General features: G+C 45.2%; 1 protein-coding gene across 8 annotated transcripts in view; it reads right to left on the bottom strand.

Moving 5' to 3' along the window:
• The window catches only part of DGCR2 (DiGeorge syndrome critical region gene 2), a 48,653-nt gene extending 31,546 nt beyond the window's left edge, over positions 1-17,107 (bottom strand). For 4 of the 8 annotated variants that reach the window (XM_075770031.1, XM_075770033.1, XM_075770032.1 and 1 more), the window contains exons 1-2: positions 16,745-17,107; positions 676-708 (exon numbers count right to left, since the gene is read on the bottom strand). In XM_075770031.1, the coding sequence (XP_075626146.1) occupies positions 676-708; positions 16,745-16,823 (112 nt within the window). In that variant the 5' untranslated portion in view covers positions 16,824-17,107. The remainder of the gene's footprint in view (positions 1-675; positions 709-16,744) is intronic. The other 4 variants (XM_075770034.1, XM_075770037.1, XM_075770036.1 and 1 more) reach the window with 1 other exon arrangement.
• Positions 17,108-20,196: the final 3,089 nt, after the last annotated feature.

Raw genomic sequence — 20,196 nt, 5'->3', positions numbered from 1 at the left:
AAAACACTGGAAATAGCAGCAATTGTAGTTTTTGCACTATACATAATATAAACTTACAAAACATCATGAAGTTCAAGCAGCGTGAGAACATGAAAACACTTAAAGAACCAAGGTGTCATTGTACACTCTCTTCACTTTACCCTCTCAAAGCACTTCTGCAATGTTAACCCTCAACAACCTTGCCAACCACTGCATCCCTCTGCCAGTGGTTACAACGAAGTACAGAAAAAATACATAGTTTGCCGAAGGCTACAGATGAGATGAGCCCATGAGCAAGGTCAGCTGTACTGACGGTGCTTCCGTGCTTTCACGAAAACACTATGTTTCTTCCCTAAACCCCAAGCAACATGCTGGTTCACCAGCACACTCCTACCTGAACCAAGGTCTGTCTTCCAGAAATACCAACAATTAACAGCAATGTATTCTCCAGTAACACTTCGCCTGTTCTCTCTAGCAACAGTTTGTTATATCCTAATTGGCCAGAGGGAGCAAAAAACTCCTTAACTGACATACAAAGAGAAGACAGATTGAAATCAAGTTTAGACCATGTATCAGTTCTACAAGCTTAATATATAACCCAAGATAAAACTTAGTGTCAAGTGAAGGCAAAAAACCCCAATACCAATTTTTTGGGACATGTTATTAGCTAATATAACCTGTCCATGAGTCACTCACCTGAGAGAAGTCTTGCCAAAGCTAGTCGTGGACCTGTAATTTGAAATTTAAAAGAAAACTTACAAAACAGTTGGAAACTTAATGAATCAAACACTAGAAATCAGGTAAGATTATAAATAAATTTAAAATAGTACCATACAAACAAGAAGTCTTCATCTCCTATAGCTGCCAAATACTATTTTTCTAAGTCAGTCAGTGACAAAACAGACAGCATTTTTGACTAATAGAAAAATCTAGGTTTCATATAGGAAAAAAACTAAGTTTTCAAGGTGGTTGCTTACACTCTTACAGAAAGCTTTTGTTCCAAAGATTTTCCCAATTACATGTTGAATGCCAGGTGTTTCACAGCCCTCATCATGTATTTCAACATAGGGCTCAAGTAGCTTTTTAAATTTTTTTAGAGCACGCTAATTTCCAGATTTTCTACTAAGAACTTAAAATAGACATTTACAACAAGCATTATCCACAGGAAGGACTTCATGGCAGATGAATAAAATACACACCCACCCTGCTTTAATTTCCAGCCAGCTTCACATGTTTCATAAACCAAACACCTTTTTGCCATTATAAAGCAATTCAGGAAGCCCTTTTGGGTTTAATCATCTCGTGTAATCTTTCCATGTAATTGAGAATGTTTTCCTTCTGGAGCCTGACTGCTAGCAAGTCGCAAGTGCATCCTTGCTGCAGCAGATGCGCCCTCGGTCAGCGTGCTGCCCTGGGCATTACAGTACCTGCAACCTGTATTTTCTGCTTCATTTGAAGTCGTTCAGAGGTGCATTTGGATTAGGACAACTCCTACTTGCATTCAAACTGGAGCTAATTTCTTATTCATCTTCCCCTTTTTAATGCAAGATATAGGGGATAATTATTTACTCAAAATAATTGGTTTATTTTAAAGAAAGGATCTATATCCAGTATCTGAGACTACTTTTCAACACATTAAATCTCATTTTAGAGCTTCCAATATCAAATCAAGACTGCAATAGCCACATGGGACAAAGTGTTGATTCAATACAGCTCACCTTGCTAGTTTAATTTTCTGAATGAATTTGATGAGTTGGCTTTGAAATAGCAAGTTACAGATCAAATGAAGCTATTGTCTGTCTACATTAATTTTCAGTCAGATCAGGCATTGTTTGTCCCCCTGCAACCAGAAAGATTGCATGTGCCAACTAATTCAGCAGACATACAGTTGTACAGATCCAGTATCAATTAATGTGGAATTGGGGCCTCATAATAGTTGCCTGCCAATGAAGCTAGAACATCTACTAGCATGTTTGATTAATTTTTTTATACATTAGCTCTAATAGAAGATATTTTCTGATATGCTGGGATTACACACATCTCCTCAGAAGCAGAACAGCTAGTCTCAGCCCTGTGCTACCAGAAGCTGCCCTGTGAACAGAGCTGGGACCTTCACCTCCATACTGTAAGAAAACCCTTGATTACTGACCAGAATCACAGCTCGGACCCTTGAAGGGCTGGACCAGGTCATACCACCACAGAGGTAAGAGAAGCAGCAGGGGTGGAAATAGCTCTTGGGAATGAGCAAAAACCAGCAAGCTGTAAAAATTTCTGCCAAGCGACAGAAGCCAACTGCCCATGAACCTCAAAAAAGCACTTCTCTACAAGCACTATCTACTCATCAAAACACTTCTGTGAAGATAAGCTGGTGGGTGAATGAGAATGCTTTGATACTGTCTTCACAGGATTATTTATCCTCTCCCAATTCAAGACAGAGATCTAAAAGGAATGCAGCCTGAAGGAATTCTACATCCAATGAAAACACCAGAGGCCCTGTCTCAGGTACATATACTAAACATCTCCTGTAAAGCATGAGGTGAACACATCGAAGCTTTCAAAATCTAAATTTCAGCCCTGTATTTCCAACACACTGAAGTTCACCACTACAGGAACCAGTAGAAAAAGGAAGATTAGAAATCCCAATCTCTTCTCAGGTAGAAATATATCCCTGACAGACAGAAGGTTCCCCTTACTTATAAACCATATATTCCTAACTCTGATACATAAACTGCTAGTGGTACAAAAGACTCAATGCCTTGTCAACTCACAATTTAAGATGTGGGTAAATGCATGAAAAAAATACAGATGAGGAGCCAGAGCTCTAAACTAAAGCCTCTAAAATATAAGTCTCAGTTCAGGAGAGTGGTTTGATATAAAGATTAAACTCAGTGACAGCAATCACAGATTATGAAACTTTGGGTTCTTCTAATTGCAATGACTTAAATTCTCTTTAATAGATTCACCAGTCAGTAAAGTCTGATACATTAAGGTAAGTCTTTTGGTAACTAAAGACCATGGATGCAAGTTAGGGTTTAGTATTTACATAACTGGTATAGATTTGAGTCTTTAATACAATGAAATGCCACTTTTCATTTGCTACGCTAATTGTTTGTTCTTGTCTGCTGAGCTTCATTTATATGGAAATTGAAATTTGATTAAATGCACAAACCCAGCATTTAATGTTATTTCAATTATAAGCTATTACTTTAACTGAAATGTATGTATTGGAAAAGGTAAGCTTGAAGTATGTGGTTCGGTTTTGTACGTAAGCTTTTAACGAACAATGGTAGTTTTGTGTGTACCTCATGTGTAGCTTTGCTTATTTTGGTCATATTTCTCAAGACTGGATCTGGTAGGTCCTCTGGCATCATTTTTATTTACAGACTGAAGGAAAACAGAAGACTAAAAAAAAGTCCTGCTTTTTCAGTGCAAGTCACTCATTGTCCCAAACCAGATGAACCAACCTGCAAGAAAATATTCTGTTCAGATTTCAAGAGGCAATTACAGCTAACAAAAGCCGATTAAGCATTAACAAAAACTCTAAATACAGGTGCTTAGGCCAGTAACTCTTCTTATTCAGATTTTAACCTGTCCAACAGGTCTTTCTTATATAATACTAAACTTACATACCTAAGTTAATACCTGTACCTACATGTTGCACTATCATTTCATATTTTAACACGTTTAAGAAGTTTACTAAAATTGAAAATAGTTTTTTTCTTAAATCACCATTTCCATATATCCTGTCCCATGCTAAACTGTACAATCATGATCAGATCCTAGCGTCTTCAGCCTAACCCCCTAACTCCTTAGCTCCTGGAGATTTTACTCTGTATCGGTGCTCAATAAATGACTGTAAACAAGCATCAGAAACAAAACAACAACAAAAGAAACACCATGCTTTAACCATCATCATCAAAACCACATACAGCTCCATATCTAATATTTATACTCAAGAGAAGCACAGCATAACCAATATTTCTCTAGACTCGTATTTACTGCAGTAATAGAAACTTTGAAATATTCTTAATATTCCAAATACAACAATACCACAATGGTTCTCAGAATTTAATCCTCAGCAGAGATGTGAAAAAACCCCTGTCCATAAGCTAGTCCTCTGCACTTGAAAAGCAGTTTTCACAACTTGGACTTCTCTTGAGTCCACTGCTGAAGCTCACCGGAGCAGGTACCATACCTCGCACAATCTGCCAGCCTGTAAACAGCTCGGCAGTCCTGCCCAGCCCCTGCTCCTCGTGGCCACATGCTGATCAAAGTGTTTTCAGTGACAGAGAAGCTGACTACAAACTTGAGGGTGTTCTGACGCAGTCTTTGAACAGGTTTTCCTGTTTTTAACTTGTCTCCGAGGTATCACTGATCCCACGCAAAGGCTCTGTTCTCAGGCAAGTGAAGCCATACCTAAAGTGGTATTTCTCCTCAGATCCAGATCGCAGACAAATTTTCTCTATGCATTCATCTCCCAGTAGGTTTCTTTACATCACCTGGTGAATCTTACTTCCATTACATGTTTTTAGATTTATCCTTACTCCACTCACCGCTGCATTCAGTGTAGTGGAGTGAGCACATACAGTACTTTATAACAAAGCCACAGTAGGAGAAAAACAGACTATGGTAACACCTTATTTTCATAGAAGAAAACTATCTGTCAAGCTCACAAGTCACCATCAGACAATTATCCATTCCATAGATTAAGTTTATTAAAGCTCCTCAATAAAATTGTTCTGTTTACTGTTCTTCAAATTCAAAGCCAACAGAACAGAGCACTCTATTTTCACGTTCAGTTCCACATTAGATACAATGCTCAGCCATTCATCTGTGCCACTGAAAATGTCCCTAAGCATGATCCTTAGGTCAGGTAGCCTTTGTTTATCACAGCCCAAGTGTGTGCAGGAGGGTATGAAAGTACAGGAGCACAGAGCCCGGGAAACCAGAAGGTCCCTGTGCTATGTACAAGGCCAAACACAACCCACACCTATTCTCAAACTTAATTCCAGCTCCTGAAAATAAGAGATTCTGAAGTTATAATCCTATTTGGTAGGAATGCAGCGGTTCCAAAAATAAATAAATAAATAATACGTTAGAGGCATCGCCATTTTCTGCATGACCTCAGCATGCAGTTTCATGAAGTAATTAAAATTGTGACAGCACTCCAGCTGAAAACTGTAAATCCTTAATGAGTAACCCTAATGAACATTCTGTATTACTCTGTGTTCTGTCACAGTAAGTTATGCTAGATGACCCCAAGATCCATCAAAAGATTTTAGAGCACAGTAAGGAACGTTGGCAGTTTCCTTCCCCTCATCCCCTCTCATCGATATTATACCTACACTCTGCACGAGCTTGGAACTGACCCAGTTTCTCCTTGCTCACAAGTGTTATTCACTGCAATTCATTGTCTGCTCTTTGTCTGGAGGGCAGACTCAATGCCAGTAAGGATAAAAAAAAAAAAAGAAAAATCAAAACAAGACACACACAAAAAAAAGCTAAGGCAGCACAAGAGACCCAGCATTCAGCCACAGCAACAACATCAGAGCTTCTTGAATAGGAACCCTGGCTATGATTTCCTAAGACTTAGAAAATACAGACTTTGTGCTTTATGAATGTGGACACTTATTCCAAAGACTGAAACAGAAAAAAAAAAAATGTATTTCCAATTCCCCAGCACTGCTAAAACCAAAACAGAAACCAAAACCTTGCTACCTGAATTAAATCGAAAGAATACCGTGAATTAGGCAATGTAGCATTCCAGACTGAAAACCAGTTTATCTTCAGAGCAGTGAGGATACCAGCTGAGCAACAGGCTTGCATTTCCTTCCCCCCGCAAAGAAACTGTTATATTATGAAAGGCAGAAGGGAAAAGCAAAATACAGCACTGGCACAAAGAGCACTCAGTAAAAACAAAACCAAAGCCATGGGTAGTAGAGAATCCTTTAACATGGCTTGAAATTAAAGCCTACAGTTCTTCTATACTAACAACCCTGTTCAGGAGTTCAGATGTTTTGTACAGCCTTAGGTAGGACTTAAATGTTTTAGTACAAGTGACCTAAACCTGTGCAGCACCAAATTTTTGACCCTTTCCCTAAAGAAAGCCTGATCAGTAAGTGGATCAAGCAAGAGTGCCAATCACACCTCACAATTAAATTCACTAAACAATTTCAAGCAAGCCTGAGAAAAGTCAAGACCAGAAAAATGCAGTGTGCAATGCAAGCTTTGGAAAGCCTAGAGCCAGCGTAAGGGAAGGAAACGACGACTGCCTTGAACCTCAGAGGGCAGGAAACTCCAGTGTGGTTTGCACTGGTCGGCAGTTGCCAGCCTGCCAGCACATCTGCGTGTCACGCTGTCACCCTGGTGGGGTGGCTTCCCAGCCGGCAGCGGAAGTAAGTGATGAGCTGGGGTAACCGAATCCTTGCCTGAGACCCTGCAGGACTCCCAGCTTCCTCATGGCACAGGATGCATTGTGGATGGACAGAGGGGACGTGGCGAAGACACAGCCTTATTAAATCAGTGGTGTCAGGCAAGGGTACTACAGCAGCAGAAGTATAGTGCCATAGGAGACAAGCCCATTGGAGTCCAGGTTTCATTAAACACCACTACTTCCGAAACATGCTTGTGCACGCTAAGAAAATAGCACTATTCCTCACAAAATTTAAATACAGTCACGCACACACCATATTAATTCTCCCAACAAATGCAGCAACAGAGAAAAAGTCCATTAAGAATGACATCAGCAGTAAAGTACTCAGCAATTCAACAATTCTGTCCAGAGAAGAGCACCATCACAAACAGTATCTTCCCCCTTACAATCCATATACCCAGGTCAGGACAGATTATCCCATATACACCACAAATACTTAAACTACCTGGGTACCTCAGCTTAGCTACTTCCTGATTCCACCTTCAATCCTCTCCTCAAAGTTGTTATAAACACAGTTTTTACAAGTTCCTCATATTCCATTGCATCTAAATACTCTAAATCATCACACGAATGTACACATCTCCTTGCTCGTTTGCAGTTCTTTAAAAAGCTGGGGTCATTCTGAACAAGGAAAAAGCATCTGGTTCTCAGCTCTGTCTTCACAAGTTTTGAGCATTACCTGCACCTCTCTCCTCTCAGGAGGAATCTGCACTGGTCCTTCACCAATATGACCTCCAGTACATTTCAGAGTCACCTCTGGGATGTTCGGCACTACACAATGGTGCCAGCAACCCTAGAAGGACCAGTCTGGTAATCAGAAGTATTTGAATACCAGGAATATTTCTTTTTCTTCTTTCAATTTCTGACAGTCTCTGCACAAGCTGTTGTTGGAAAGCCTCTAAAAAGCTACCAATAATAGCAATCTAGAAAGTACTTCTGTGTCTTAAGCTATTACCTGGTAGCTGCCTACCCAAAATTATCCCAAAAAATCTAAGCATGTGAGAGAGTTCCTGTCCTCTTCCAACCGACTATATTCTCAGGATTAGAAAAGTACACATCCTATCAAGTCAGTTTGGACCAATATTTGTTCCCATGCAAAACAGTTTTCACTTAAGAAGGATCACCAGGGAAAGCAGCTGTATTCCCTTCGACCAAATAAACTGTAGGTTTAAAAAAAAAAAAAAAAGAGATTATAAAATCCAACACATACTCCACATACTCTGCAGAGATCAGAGTTTTCCAAAGAGGAAAGAAAAAATTGAATCCAAAGTTTACATGAACTGTATTAGTATTTTCTTTAGATCAGCTTTCAACAAGAAGAGTACTCAGATGAAACACGATAACAGCAATTCAAGAACTGTCAGAGCAATCAAGGCTAATTTGTAGCCACCATTAAATTGAAAGTAGGAATTGCCAGATTGCAGCAGTATTAGTTAGCGAGCCCATTTACTTTCAACAAGACAGCACATGTTCCTACTTTTCAGGAAAAAAAAAAAGTTAATCTCTCATCTTTTTGTTGTTGTTGTCCCAGTACAGGATTTTATAGTATTTAAGCATATCCTTAAACTTTCAGCACCGGAGCAATCCAAACAGTTCTAATGAAAATACACAATTTAAGACCAAGTATGCATTTAGAATACCCTGCTGAATTAAAACACAAGGAACTGCAATAGCCTTCAATGCCAAACAGGTGACAAAATCCTACCTATGAAATCAGATATTTTTAATCATTCCACTCTCCAAAAACTAATGTAATTTCTTAATTTCAAAACCAAATGAACATGGAAGAAGCTCTCCACAGGGCCCTAAGGAAGGTCATGGTCTCAAACAAGGATCTAAAAATTCAGGGAGATAAGTTTCCCTGCACATGAACACTATTCAAATGCAGGTCACACTAAGAAAGCTTTTGCTCCTGCTTCTTTTTTTTTTTTCTTCACATCTTGTACAAGACTTGATGAGCAAGCACCCAGAACACTTAAAAGCAAAAATTTGATATACAGAAATAATCTGACCTCGAATACAGAAAACCCATTTTATCCTTTGCACAGTAGCTGGTGCAGTGGCTGTCATGTACTGGAGCAAGTGGCTCATGCCTTGAATAGCATTCCCCTGCTCAGCTGAAGCCGAACACGGCAGGAATGCAGCCAATGTTAGTCGCTGCTGCGTTTGTCCACGCTGCACGAGATACTGTGCTTTCTTCTTCCACAGTAAAACAAATACCCAAACAGAAATTTCATATATCAAACCCCTAAGTTTAATATTTCTATCAGAAGTCAGCAAGTAAAAGTCCAACCCGTTTATAAAAAGCCACTTAACCCTTTAAGAGTAGTTTTCTCATTCCCTGCATCTTCTGACAGCTCAAGTGCTGCCGGCACTCTTCAGCTCTTCAACCAGCTTCTATTATGCACGTGTGTCAAAGACTATACCATGAAACTTGACCTTTGCCATTTTTTAGCCGTCAAATCAATAGAAAAATTACATTTAACTCCACTATTGTTGAGAAAGACACAGATGGGCATTCATATACTATCGTGTGCTTGGACCATTTCTCTCCAATCTGCTTACTACCAGAATTGAGGAGGGACAATGCTTCCAATTAAGTCTTTGCACTTGGATCTCACTCCTGCAACATCCCCAATTTTTCATAAAGATTTTTCCAAGTTCTCATTAATAGAGTACATTTATGTTACTGTATTTTAATCAGTAAGGAGTAATTTAAGTGTTAAAATTTCACAAATTCAACAGAGAGAAAACACAAATGCAATTTTTACCATCCCTAGATTAAAAGGAGTTGTAACATGTTTTAGAACTTTAGCATACACAAGGCAAAATGCTACTTGGGCACAAACTCAAACCAAGCAGGTGTTAGAAGCAGGATTATTCGTTTTCCTTTGAAGTGTATAAAAGACTACATGTTACTTTTAAGTCAGAAGTAATGTTTTTATTTAAATTGCTAAAGAAATATTAGCACAGACCAAACATACAGATACTGAAGGACCACACTAACTCAATTTTATGTAAAATTCTACTCACTCATGCAAAGGCGATGCTCGACACCTACCCTCGTATCACCCCATCTATGTTCCCACAGAGATCTGAGGGCAGAGCAGGGCTGGGAGAGCCACAGTCTGGGCTGGAGCTGACCTCCCTCCATACAGATCTAAGGGCTGCGCTCACCCTCTTCAAACCTCAGCTGCTGTGGTATTGCCCACTCTGTAATGCAGATTTGAGTGTCAAAACACAAACCAAGGGAGGCTTCAGCATTTCAAAGTGACATCTGAAGCTCCCTCAAGCAAACATAGTTGCAGCCAGCCCAGAAGACTCAGCATTGTTCTACCAGAAATTGCACTTAACCCCATTTTTCTACTAGTTTTGGTTCCCAATAATTTCACTGGGTACCCCAAGTAACTGGTCTCATAGTGGGAAAGGTACAAGAAAGCACAGCAGAGGAGGTATATGAAAGAGAAGACAACACGGGGAAAAAAGTTACACAAATGAAAATATGACAAAAATCAGTAAGTTAAAGGACAAGGGAGCAGCAAGTGTCCCAAGAGCAGCCACCAAAAGCTAATTCTACATTTCCACTCACCGAGCAGGCTGACAATTGTCAAGTGCTAATCAATCAACAGAAGCTAAATATAATGGTTAGATCAACCAATTTCAGTTTTAATTAACTAGGAAGTTGAATGTTATTTTGTTTAGCTATAGTTAATGAGGAAACTATGAGTTGCCATTAAACTCAAAATTGTATTTCTAAATGGTAGGCAAACACTGATAATAACTTCCTTAGGAGTTCCAGATAGCAAATACCATTAAAATGCTGTTCATCAAACCCACAATTAGCAGGCTGACCCCTTAATACAAAAACAAAATTAAAAATTTGACAGGAAATCACAAGGTGCCAGAGGATTTCACAGTTTGGGGCACAGGGATTAAAAGTTAAACCCAAACTCAGGTTTTCAGGTCACTCAGTTCCTAGAGTTCTGCTACAGCTAATCAATGACTTCACCAAACGATCTGTGATTTCTCCTCAGTACGTTCTCTACAAAACCACCACTGGAAGTACAACACAAAGGGGTGAGCCTGCCGTGCAAGGACCTGGAATGGTACATAAACCCTTCCAGAGAGTGGAAAGCCAGGAAGGAACTGGCACTGCCAGGCACCTACACACACTCACCGCTGCTGAAAAACTGGTGGGTCCTGGCACCCAACAGTCTTGGGAAACCTACAGACTTGTTTTTTGTAACTGTAGCATGAGGGACACCTGCACCACCCTGTATTTAGACACAAAGAATAAGCTGCAACTGCAGAACAAGCAACAGACTGGCAACTAGACTTACCAAAAGAATCTGGTGGTTGGTGTCTCTATCACACGAAATCGTTAAACATGCTAGACAAATATCCTTCAAGAATTGCCTGGGGTTACCAGATTTTGCTTTGGGATGGGAAGAATGACAACCCAATCTCTCAGTACCCCTTCTAGCCATAACTTTCTATCAGTCTACACAGAACAAAAGATTAGCCAGCCTTTTCCATCACAGGTTAGCCCTCGAGATCACACAAAGATCAGCAGAGCCTCTCATCAAGTGTGCCATGAGCTATGATGTGTTCTGTTTCTTTCCTATCTCAAGGACTTCCTTGTTCCAGCGATCAGTTCAAGAACCCCTCACACGCTTATTTCATTTTAAAATACAAAAACTCGAGCACCTACACTAACTCCTTAAGGGAGGAGTGGCGATGCCACTGAGCTGTTTCCAGGTTCTGCTCTGACCACACTTCAGGTACCAGAACTTCGATGCAGGGTACGCAGGCTCTGTGCAGCACAACGAATGCAAGTGCAACAAGAAGTTCTGCTCATGACGTAAGCAGTTATTTATATGCATCCCAAAGGATGAAACGAGACCTTATAAAAGTTGCAAGAAATCACCACGTAAAAACCCAGAGACTCATGCATTACTCAGACGGACTGTAGAGGTAGTTACTATTCTTGCATTACAATTCAAACATCAAAACCAGCCCTAACAAAGCTAATACCAGGGCATGGAATAATTCATTGAAGTATTGGCTGTTCTTCTGACATTCACATGGGGATTTTATGTCTTTCACACTTAGTATCTAAAGTTATCCTCTCCTCGAGCTAGCTATGCCTCTCCACCGAACTGCTGAGGAAGAAGCACTTCCACAGCCACCGCCTCCTGCTGCAGAGAGGGGCTGCAGCAGTGCTCTCGTCTCCATCACTTCTGCTGTTCTGGCCTAATCTTCCTCTATTCCCAAACCTACCATGGGGACATAGAAGTCGTGCATTTGCAAACCCTCAAGTTCCCCTTCTGGTTTATTACTTCCCAGAACCAGAGCAACGCATGCAGACAGCCCTCTGCCTACTGACTCCTTTCTCTCTTGTCCTTTGCGGCCACAGCTAGCAGCAAACCCACTCACACCTCAAAAGTTTTGCCTTATAATTACCATCAAGAATTACCAGTCTTAAAGTATCAGACCTGCTAATAAGGTCTGATACCTTCTGCCTTGTGTCTCTACTACACTGATAGCAGCCGCAAAAAAAGGCTTTTCAAATCCATCAGCCTGGCTTTGCAGCACGTAACAGCAGCAAACAGCAGAGCACAGGAACGCCAGGAAAAGAGCACACTAATATGTAATAGTAGGAAGAAGGGAAAAAAAACCAAAACACAAACTAAAGAAGACTGGAAGACAGGCCAGCCCTACTTTCAGCAAAACTAACTGAGGAGGTGTGATAAAAACCCTTCTCCCCTCACACGTAATGAGCCCTCACTTGGGAATTCAGCTAAATACAAAGACAGGGACTGTAGTCAGCAACATGGACCTCAACATGTATTACTCACCGCAGCTCTCACTAAGGCAGAGACAGCAAATGAAAAGCAAAATAAGGACTTCTATTTGCCTACCAACAAACTCCCCTTAGAGCAGCGGAATGCTGGGCCCAGTTCACATTTTATAACGGATATATTTGGGTCTGCAATTGAATTAACTGATACAATTTGACTAGCCAAAACCAGACACACTCAGTCACAGCACACAAGTGGATCACCTTGAAATGATGTTGATTGTGGGTTTATTTAGGCTTATACTCTGAGGAGCTCTGCCTTGCATTTAAGACCTACAACTTTTGACTGACAAGAACGAGTTGGCAATTTAAACACACTTGCCAGTTGTATTGTGTCAAGACACCAACACCCCACTGGTAAGAGCACGACCACCCGCTGCGTACAAGCAAGCACCAAAGTGTATGAAAAGTTCAAACTTAAAGATAAAGTTGTGGGGCTTTTTAATTAGACCACTTGTACTGGCAAGTCTTTCTAAGCACTGCCGATTAAAAATATTGCACAATTTACCCAAAAACAGAACTTGGGTAATAAAATTACTTCCTCTAGCTAGCTTTGAAGTGGAGAAAAAAGCTGCAAGAACAAGAACTCAATTGGCTTTTAGCTGCCTGGCAAATGCTCTAATAAGAAAGCCTGATGACCTACATTCACAAGGCTCTGTACTAAACCACTATTACAAAATCCAATATAAAGCCTGACCATGTTTAAGTGTTTTCCATTAGCAAGCAGCAGTATCTTGTTAAGAGAAATATGAAAACATGTTATTGTCTTTAGCGATGATGATCTTAATTAATCCTCCAAATGCTATTCTGAAACATGTCATCCTGATCATTCCAGACTGTTTAAGTTCCCAAGCTTACATAAAGACACCAAAACTTTTGCTTTTTGATTGTGCAATAGGATGTTAACAGAAACAGGAACTTCTTACGTATTCCCAAACTGTGCTGCAAAACTGAATTCTTAACAATTTACATCTCTGATGCTCTTTCAACAACCAACAGAAATGCCCTAGTGTTCAGAAACTCGGTCTATATCCGAGCTAGCACCAGTACAGTTTACTGTGACTCGGTTAACACACCACCGAAATATTTCTTCACGTACAGACAACAGCTCTCAGCCAGCTAGTCAGATAACCTGAAGCAGATGTTTTGAGTTGTCCCGGAAAAGACATTATTAAGCCAAACCCTACTGTGGTAAATATCCCTCAAAGCAAGTGTCTGAACACCAGATATAATCAATTCAGTAAGTGTTTAAAGGAAATATTAAGTTAGTCTTTCACTGTACACCCATATAGTTGGAAGAGTCCAATACATTCAGCTTCAATTCACATTAACAGCTTCCCAACACATAATGAGTAACACAACTCAAAGAGAAATGCCCTATTAAAAAAAAAAACACCAACACAAACACCAAACAAAAAAAATCTCTTTCAACAATGCATTATGAAGTAGGCAACTAGTCAAAACAAGCAGCTTATGGTAAAAACAGAAAAGGAAAGAGGGAAACATGGGGACAAAAAAAATCCAGGTGGAGATTATCAAAGGCACAAAATTACCATTAAAAGTCCACAAGCTCAGAAAAATCTAACTGCCTACAGTACCTTCAGGAACCCCAAGTCTCCACAGCTAGGGCTGCTGTCATGGTATGCTGGATGTACGTGATGCTGTTAGTGACGGCAGGAGCATAAAACAGACTCGTGTAACCAAGATGGAAAAAGAAAATCAGGGAAAAAAAAGAAATTTTAACTAATTTCTCTCCTAATTTACTAAAACTCATCTCACCCTAAATGCAGAAAAAATAGGTCCACGTAAAATCACTGCCTTTCAGATCGCCTGAAAAGATACTACAGTTGAGGAGGCTTAAAAGAAGGTTTTATTTATCTGAAGAGCACAGCAAGAACACGGATACAAAGCTAGTGTCAAATTAACATGGAAGTACAAAGAGGTGCCTGATTCGCTGGGACTGAATTGTGAAGGGACTACACATTCATCTCAGAGTACATAAAACCTCCCATCACTCTGCAGCACTCATTTGATAGCTCCAAGTACAGATTTAAGCTAAGCAAGCTGCAGGCATCCTTTCTAAACCAGTAACAGTTGTTACAATACACAGGTTTAAAGAAGCAAAAAGAAAAACAAACACCACTAGGAAAATAAATTCTAAGTCCAAATACTCTTCTCTTTCTGAGGAAATCCATGCACCTCCCCCAAAAAAGACAAGGGAGACTTCTTCACCATCGATTAAAATGGTAAATTTGGTTCTGTACATCCTCTGTATTTGCATGAACCAGAATTTCCCCTTTTGCACCTTTTGTTTCAGGATCAACCCTTATCTACTACACAGGTGATCTATTTAAGACAGTAGATTTAAGATATTAAATGAAGCAAGCTAAAAAGCAAATGACATTGGCAAAAAGATGTGAGGCCACCCTGAAGTGATGGCCTTTCTGCCAAGAGGAAGGACAGGCATCACCATGGACAGCTCAACCACCACACTCATCCGGAGCCTCCAAGTGAACAGGATGGATGAGCATATTTCAAATGGAATTCAGAAATACCTCATATAGCAAGGAATTCCAGCTGCAATACTACACCCAGTTGGATTATTTCACATTAAGGTTCAGGAATACATATGGTTCGAGCAAAATTCGAGGAATGATGTGGAGTTGCCATAGAGGAATCCTAATGCTACAGGTTTCAAAGCCAGTGGCGTATAACCTGAGTTAGGGTTTCTTCATAAGAAGGATGCTTCTGCCAGCGTGGCTACGGCACCGCAAATCTCTACACTAGATATGTTAAAGCACCAGTGAAAAAAATTAATTTGCTTTAAAGAAGCAAACCCCAGTGAAAAACTTGTCTTCATCCATCAAGTATCAGCTGCTGACAGAGATTTAATATCAAACTGGAACGACAAATGTTCTGACATGACATAGAAAATGCCATTTTCTAATTTCTAGGAGGCTACAGTGCTCAACACCAACAGAGTTCAGGGTCAAATCTACCCACCTGTAAAAGCATGCACACAGCTATGAATGTCTGCTGAATCTTTTCAGCCAGCAATTCAGCTGTCTGTAGCACTTAGTGCCAGCTAGAAAGGAAGTTGCTCGAAATCAGTTTTACGTAGTATCTTCTCCCACATAAAAGCCTCTAGCTGTAATAATACTAGGTTAGCAACTCCATGTATTTCACTTTTTTTTGCTACTTTAGAGCATATCAAAAGCCCTATATATACACAAAAAACACAAGCTAAAACAAAACAAGGCACACACAAAGCAGTTTCAACATCTAAGTTAGTTATTTCAGTAAGACTGCCTACACTGACCCAATTGTGTTTCAGCTTAAACGCAGCTCACTAATACTGTTACGTTTTATTACTCTGGGTCATAAAGTTATTTTGAAGAGAAAGAACAAGGGGATTTCAAAGTATAGCATCGTTCTTACTCTCCTGTTTACAAAGGAGTATCACCCAGGAGTAGTCACACAGTGCGATGGGAGGACAGTTTCCAAACCTGCAAAGCCACTCCAGGCAGCCTCACACTATGGCTATGGATGCTCTTTGGCAAGAGCAGCCCGAGATACGTGAGGGCTCTGCCAAGCTCCAAGCAAGCGAGGTCAACATCCAAAAAGAAACGCTGAGCGACAAACCTAGAAAAGTGATAGTTTTCAACCAGCAAACACCAACCACTTCTCCAAAGTTAATAATCTTACCGTTTTAAAGCACAGTGCTTAGCAGTTACTACATAAACTCCACCGCTAAATTATTTCCCTAAAAGACACAGAAACAGAACTAGGAAGATGACATAAGTACTGAGAGGCAAGAGGGGTTTTTTTTTCTTTCTGGCATGATCAAATGGCATTTGGAAAGCAAATTTTCTTGCCTTGTTTTGTCGGCACCCAAGGCCCACAACATAAAAGCAGGTAAGGAAGAAGCACCTGAAAACTCAGTCATGCCACCACGTTTCCACTGCTAATTAACTGTAGGGTTATGTAGTTTTCTGCCTAAGCTTTCCAAGTTTAAATTAATTGTTTTACCCTAACTCACAGTCCTCTCGAGACCCCGCCAGCCAGCACAGGGGACCAACGTTTCGCCCCACGACTCAGCCCGGTCCCATCTCTTCTGAAAAGTGTAAAGAAGCGGCAGAGACGACGCCGGCTGAGCCCTAACCAACCCCCGGGACCGGCCTTGGGCCACGGCGACCCCAGAGCCGGACTCCTCCCGGCGCCCCGTCCCCGGCAGGAGGGGAACGGCACCGGCGCCCCTCCGCACCCGCCCGGCGCTGACCTCCGGGGGACGCCACTCTCCGGAGGCTAACCCGGCCGGCCTGCCGCGGGCGGCTGTCGCCCGTGCCCGCCGCTCGCTCTCCCGCCCCGGGGGAAGCCCCGGTGCACCCCGCGCCCGCACGGCTCTGGGCCCGGGACCCGCCCGCAGGCTGAGGAGGGAGGACCGGCATCCCCGGCCCCGCCGCCGCCCCTACCTGGCCGCAGCGGCTCGGTGATGCTGAGCACCAGGAGGAAGAGGAGGAGGAAGGTGCCGCTGTCCGCCTTGGGCACCATTTATCCTCCGTTCATCCTCCCCCGGCGCAGCGCCACAAACCCGCGGGGAGGGACGCGAGGAGCGGCGGGAGGAGGGGCCGCCGCCGGGCCCGCGGGGGCCCCCCGTCCGCACCGAGCTCTTCCCCTCCCCCGTCCGCCGCCGCCCCCGGGCGGGAGCCAGCGGCCCTGGCTGCGGCGGCGGCTGCGGCGGGAGCAGCGGGAGGGTCGGGCGGCGCCACGCCGCGGGCCGCTCGCCTGGCTCCGGCGACGCACAAGATGGCGGCCGCGCCTCCCCGCCGCCTTCCCCCGGCGCCGACACGCCCCCCTCCCCACCGCGCGCCTCCCGGCCAATCGGCAGCGCGGGGGCGGGGCCCAGCGCCCGTATCTGCACACGCCCCGCCCACCTACGGGGCTGGCCCCGACGACGAGCGACGCGGGGGAGCGGCGGGCGGAGGTGGCGGCGGCGGCACCCGGGACGTGCCGCTTACCGGCGGCCTGCGCCCCCGGGACGGCCTCCTCGGGTCCCCTCTGTCCCCCCCCCGGGATGGCCTTGCCCACTCCCTTCCGTCCCTCCGGGGCGGCCATCGCCAGCCGCCTCCGTCCCCCCAGAGTTGCAAAGAACGGTCCCCTCTGTGCCCCCCGGGACAGCTCCCACCGGTCCCCTCTGTCCCCCGGGATGGCCATCGCCAGCCATCACCCTCCCCCCGGGATGGCCTCTACCAGTCCCCTCTGCCCTCACCAGGACAGCGGTCCCCAGTCCCCTCTGTCCCCCCGGGATCCCCTCTGTCCCCCCGGGACAGCCCTTCCCTGTCCCCAGCTGGGGCAGCCTTTCCTGCCCACCTCCATCTCCACCAGACGGCCTTTCCCCGTCCCCTCCACAACAGCCTCAACCAGCCCCCTCCATCCTCCATCCTCCAAGACGGGCCTTTCCTGGTCCCCTCCGTCCCTGCCAAAACCTTTCCCTGCCACCGCGGGGACACCCCAGCCCCGTCACCCTGCCCGTCCCCTGCCCGTCCCCTCCCCGTGGCGCAGGCACCAAGCGCTGGGGTTTCCCTGCCCCGGGGCTCTGAGGTTGACCATCGTTTCCCTGCTTCATCAATCTGCTCCCGCCTGCGCACCGCGGCGTGAGACGGTCCCTGTTTTCACACGTCTGTAAGGGCGACACCGACAAGCAGCACCCGGCACTGGGACATCGCCGCAGCCAGGGCCCCAGCGCGGCAGCCCCCAGCACCGCAGCAGTGCCGGAGCCGGCCGGTGTTTCCATACCTCCTGGAAACACTGCGTTCCCAGTTCCCAGGCCCAGCCAGAGAGGAAACGCATAAAGAAAACTAATTGCGTGGCTCAGATCATCATTAATGGCCCTGCAAATGACAGGTGCCTTTAGGAATTTGACCCTGGGTGTTGCTGCATGCCAGGCCAGGCGGGGTGGTGGCCGTCCCTGCCGGGGAGCCCAGCCCAGGTGCCACAACTCTCCTGGTGCTCGGGGTCAGCCCAGGTGGCGTTTGGGCTCAAAAGGCAATTTTGCCTTCAATATCCACTTCCCAAACTGAGCTGGAATTTCCTGTAATGATTGGAAGCGAAGCAGCGGTGCTCCGGCAGTGCCAGGGCCCGGGCTCGGCCAGGGCTTGGGCACGGCGGCTGATCCACAGTGGCTGCTGGGGTCAGCAGAGAGCCGGCACTTTCCTCTGCTCGGAACTCCATAAAACCCTATTCAGAGTCAAAGCCAAAACTTGGGAAGCTGTGTGGGAAGCTTTTGTATTTTTTTTAATGTTGACAACAAAGTGTTTTCCACTTTCATGCTACAATTTGAAGTTTTCAAATGAAGCGTTTAAGTTGCAATAAGGACCATTCTAACTCAGTCTTACACACTCCCTGTTTCCCTGTTAAAACCAATTACTCGCTATACCCAGTGGCAACCTCCCACTGCTCTCGCATTGGCTCTGCCTCCTCCCGCGGCCACTGCCCGGGCCGGGCACCGGCTGCCGACCTGCAGGCAGTGGGACGGGGGGCTTCTGCGGGTTTTCTTGGGCACTCACTGCCCCAGGCCCCGCAGGAGCTTTTGCTGTGCTCAGGGCAGCAGCATCGGGGAGAGGCTTTTTCCAAAGCTAAACGTGAAGTTGAATGTGGCAGTGGAAATCGGTGCCTGCCAAGAACCGGCAACGGTTGCTCCCCGGGGCTGGGGTAGCAGCTAGTGTGAGACGTGGCTCCATCACCCGGAGCTGTGAGCTCTGCGGGGCCCCAGGAGAGCTGTATGACGGGGGACGCATGCTTGGGGACCCGCTGGAGTGCGTCACGAGCAGCAGGGGGCTGCCCGAAGATTTAGGCCAAAACCCATTTTGCCAGTTCTTGTGTGCTGCCGAATACCGTCATGATCCAAGCGTCCGTGGGGACCTGAAGCGTGACAGCATCCTCCAGCACAAAGGCACAACTGTCAAACTCCCCAGCTTTGTTCCTCCCCAGGGATGCTGTGGGTAGAGGCTGTTCTCAGCCCAGCTTCCTGCAGCTCAGCCGCACATCCTGGCCCCAGACTGATCCAGGACATTCCTTATCCACCCCAAGCCCGTGACACCGCATCACCCATGTATAAGTAAATGCCCCGCGATGCCTCCGGTGTGAGAGCAGCGCTCCCCTCACAGTCAGGGCACAGGCTGTTTCTCCCTGGCTTTTGACCCAAGAAAACACAGACCTTATTTCCCCACGCCACAGCCCACGGTGCTCCGCCAGCTCTGAACAGAGGCGGGTCTGGAGCACACACGTGTGCCAGGCGAGCACCACAGCCCACACAGCACCTCTGAGTAAACAGGCAATAAATGGCCCAGCCACACAGGAGCACAAAGGTGAAGGGTAAGAGGCACCCATTTCCCCGGGCTGTCCCGTGCCGAGCGCTGCAACGCTGGTGGAGACCCAACATTACGGGATTGCCAACGCCCTGGCTGAGCCACAGGCAGGTGCGAGGCAGGGCGGCCCCACGTAGCCATACCTGCCCCGAGCCCCCAGGCACCGGGGGCTGCGGCAGGGTGAGCCAGGGCAGCCTGACACCCCGGGCAGGAGGGGCAAGGACAGAGCATGGTAGTGAAAACAGGCCGACCACCTCTGCCCAGACTGCGTGGGAACTGGCACATCCCAGGACTCCCAGTTGCCTTCTGGGAACAAGTGTTTCTCTAACCAGCAAGTGCAGATCACCCGTGCCCAAAAAGCAGCAGAGAAAAGCTGCCGTGCCCAGGAGGAGCAGAGGGAAGGGGCTCACAGGGAGGGCAGCCAAACCCGGCTCTCGTCCTGGCCTGACTCTGAGCTGGGGTTTGCAGCCGGCTGCTGCGGGGCCAGCTGCGCTGAGCAGGATTGAGGCAACAAATGCGAATATGAGGAAGCAGGAACTGCTCCGTCTCCCCCTCCC

Source organism: Balearica regulorum, chromosome 17, assembly GCF_011004875.1.
Source record: "Balearica regulorum gibbericeps isolate bBalReg1 chromosome 17, bBalReg1.pri, whole genome shotgun sequence".
Classification (NCBI taxonomy): domain Eukaryota; kingdom Metazoa; phylum Chordata; class Aves; order Gruiformes; family Gruidae; genus Balearica; species Balearica regulorum.
The sequence above is the reverse complement of the archived record's forward strand: the minus strand, read 5'-3'. Positions and strand labels throughout refer to the sequence as shown.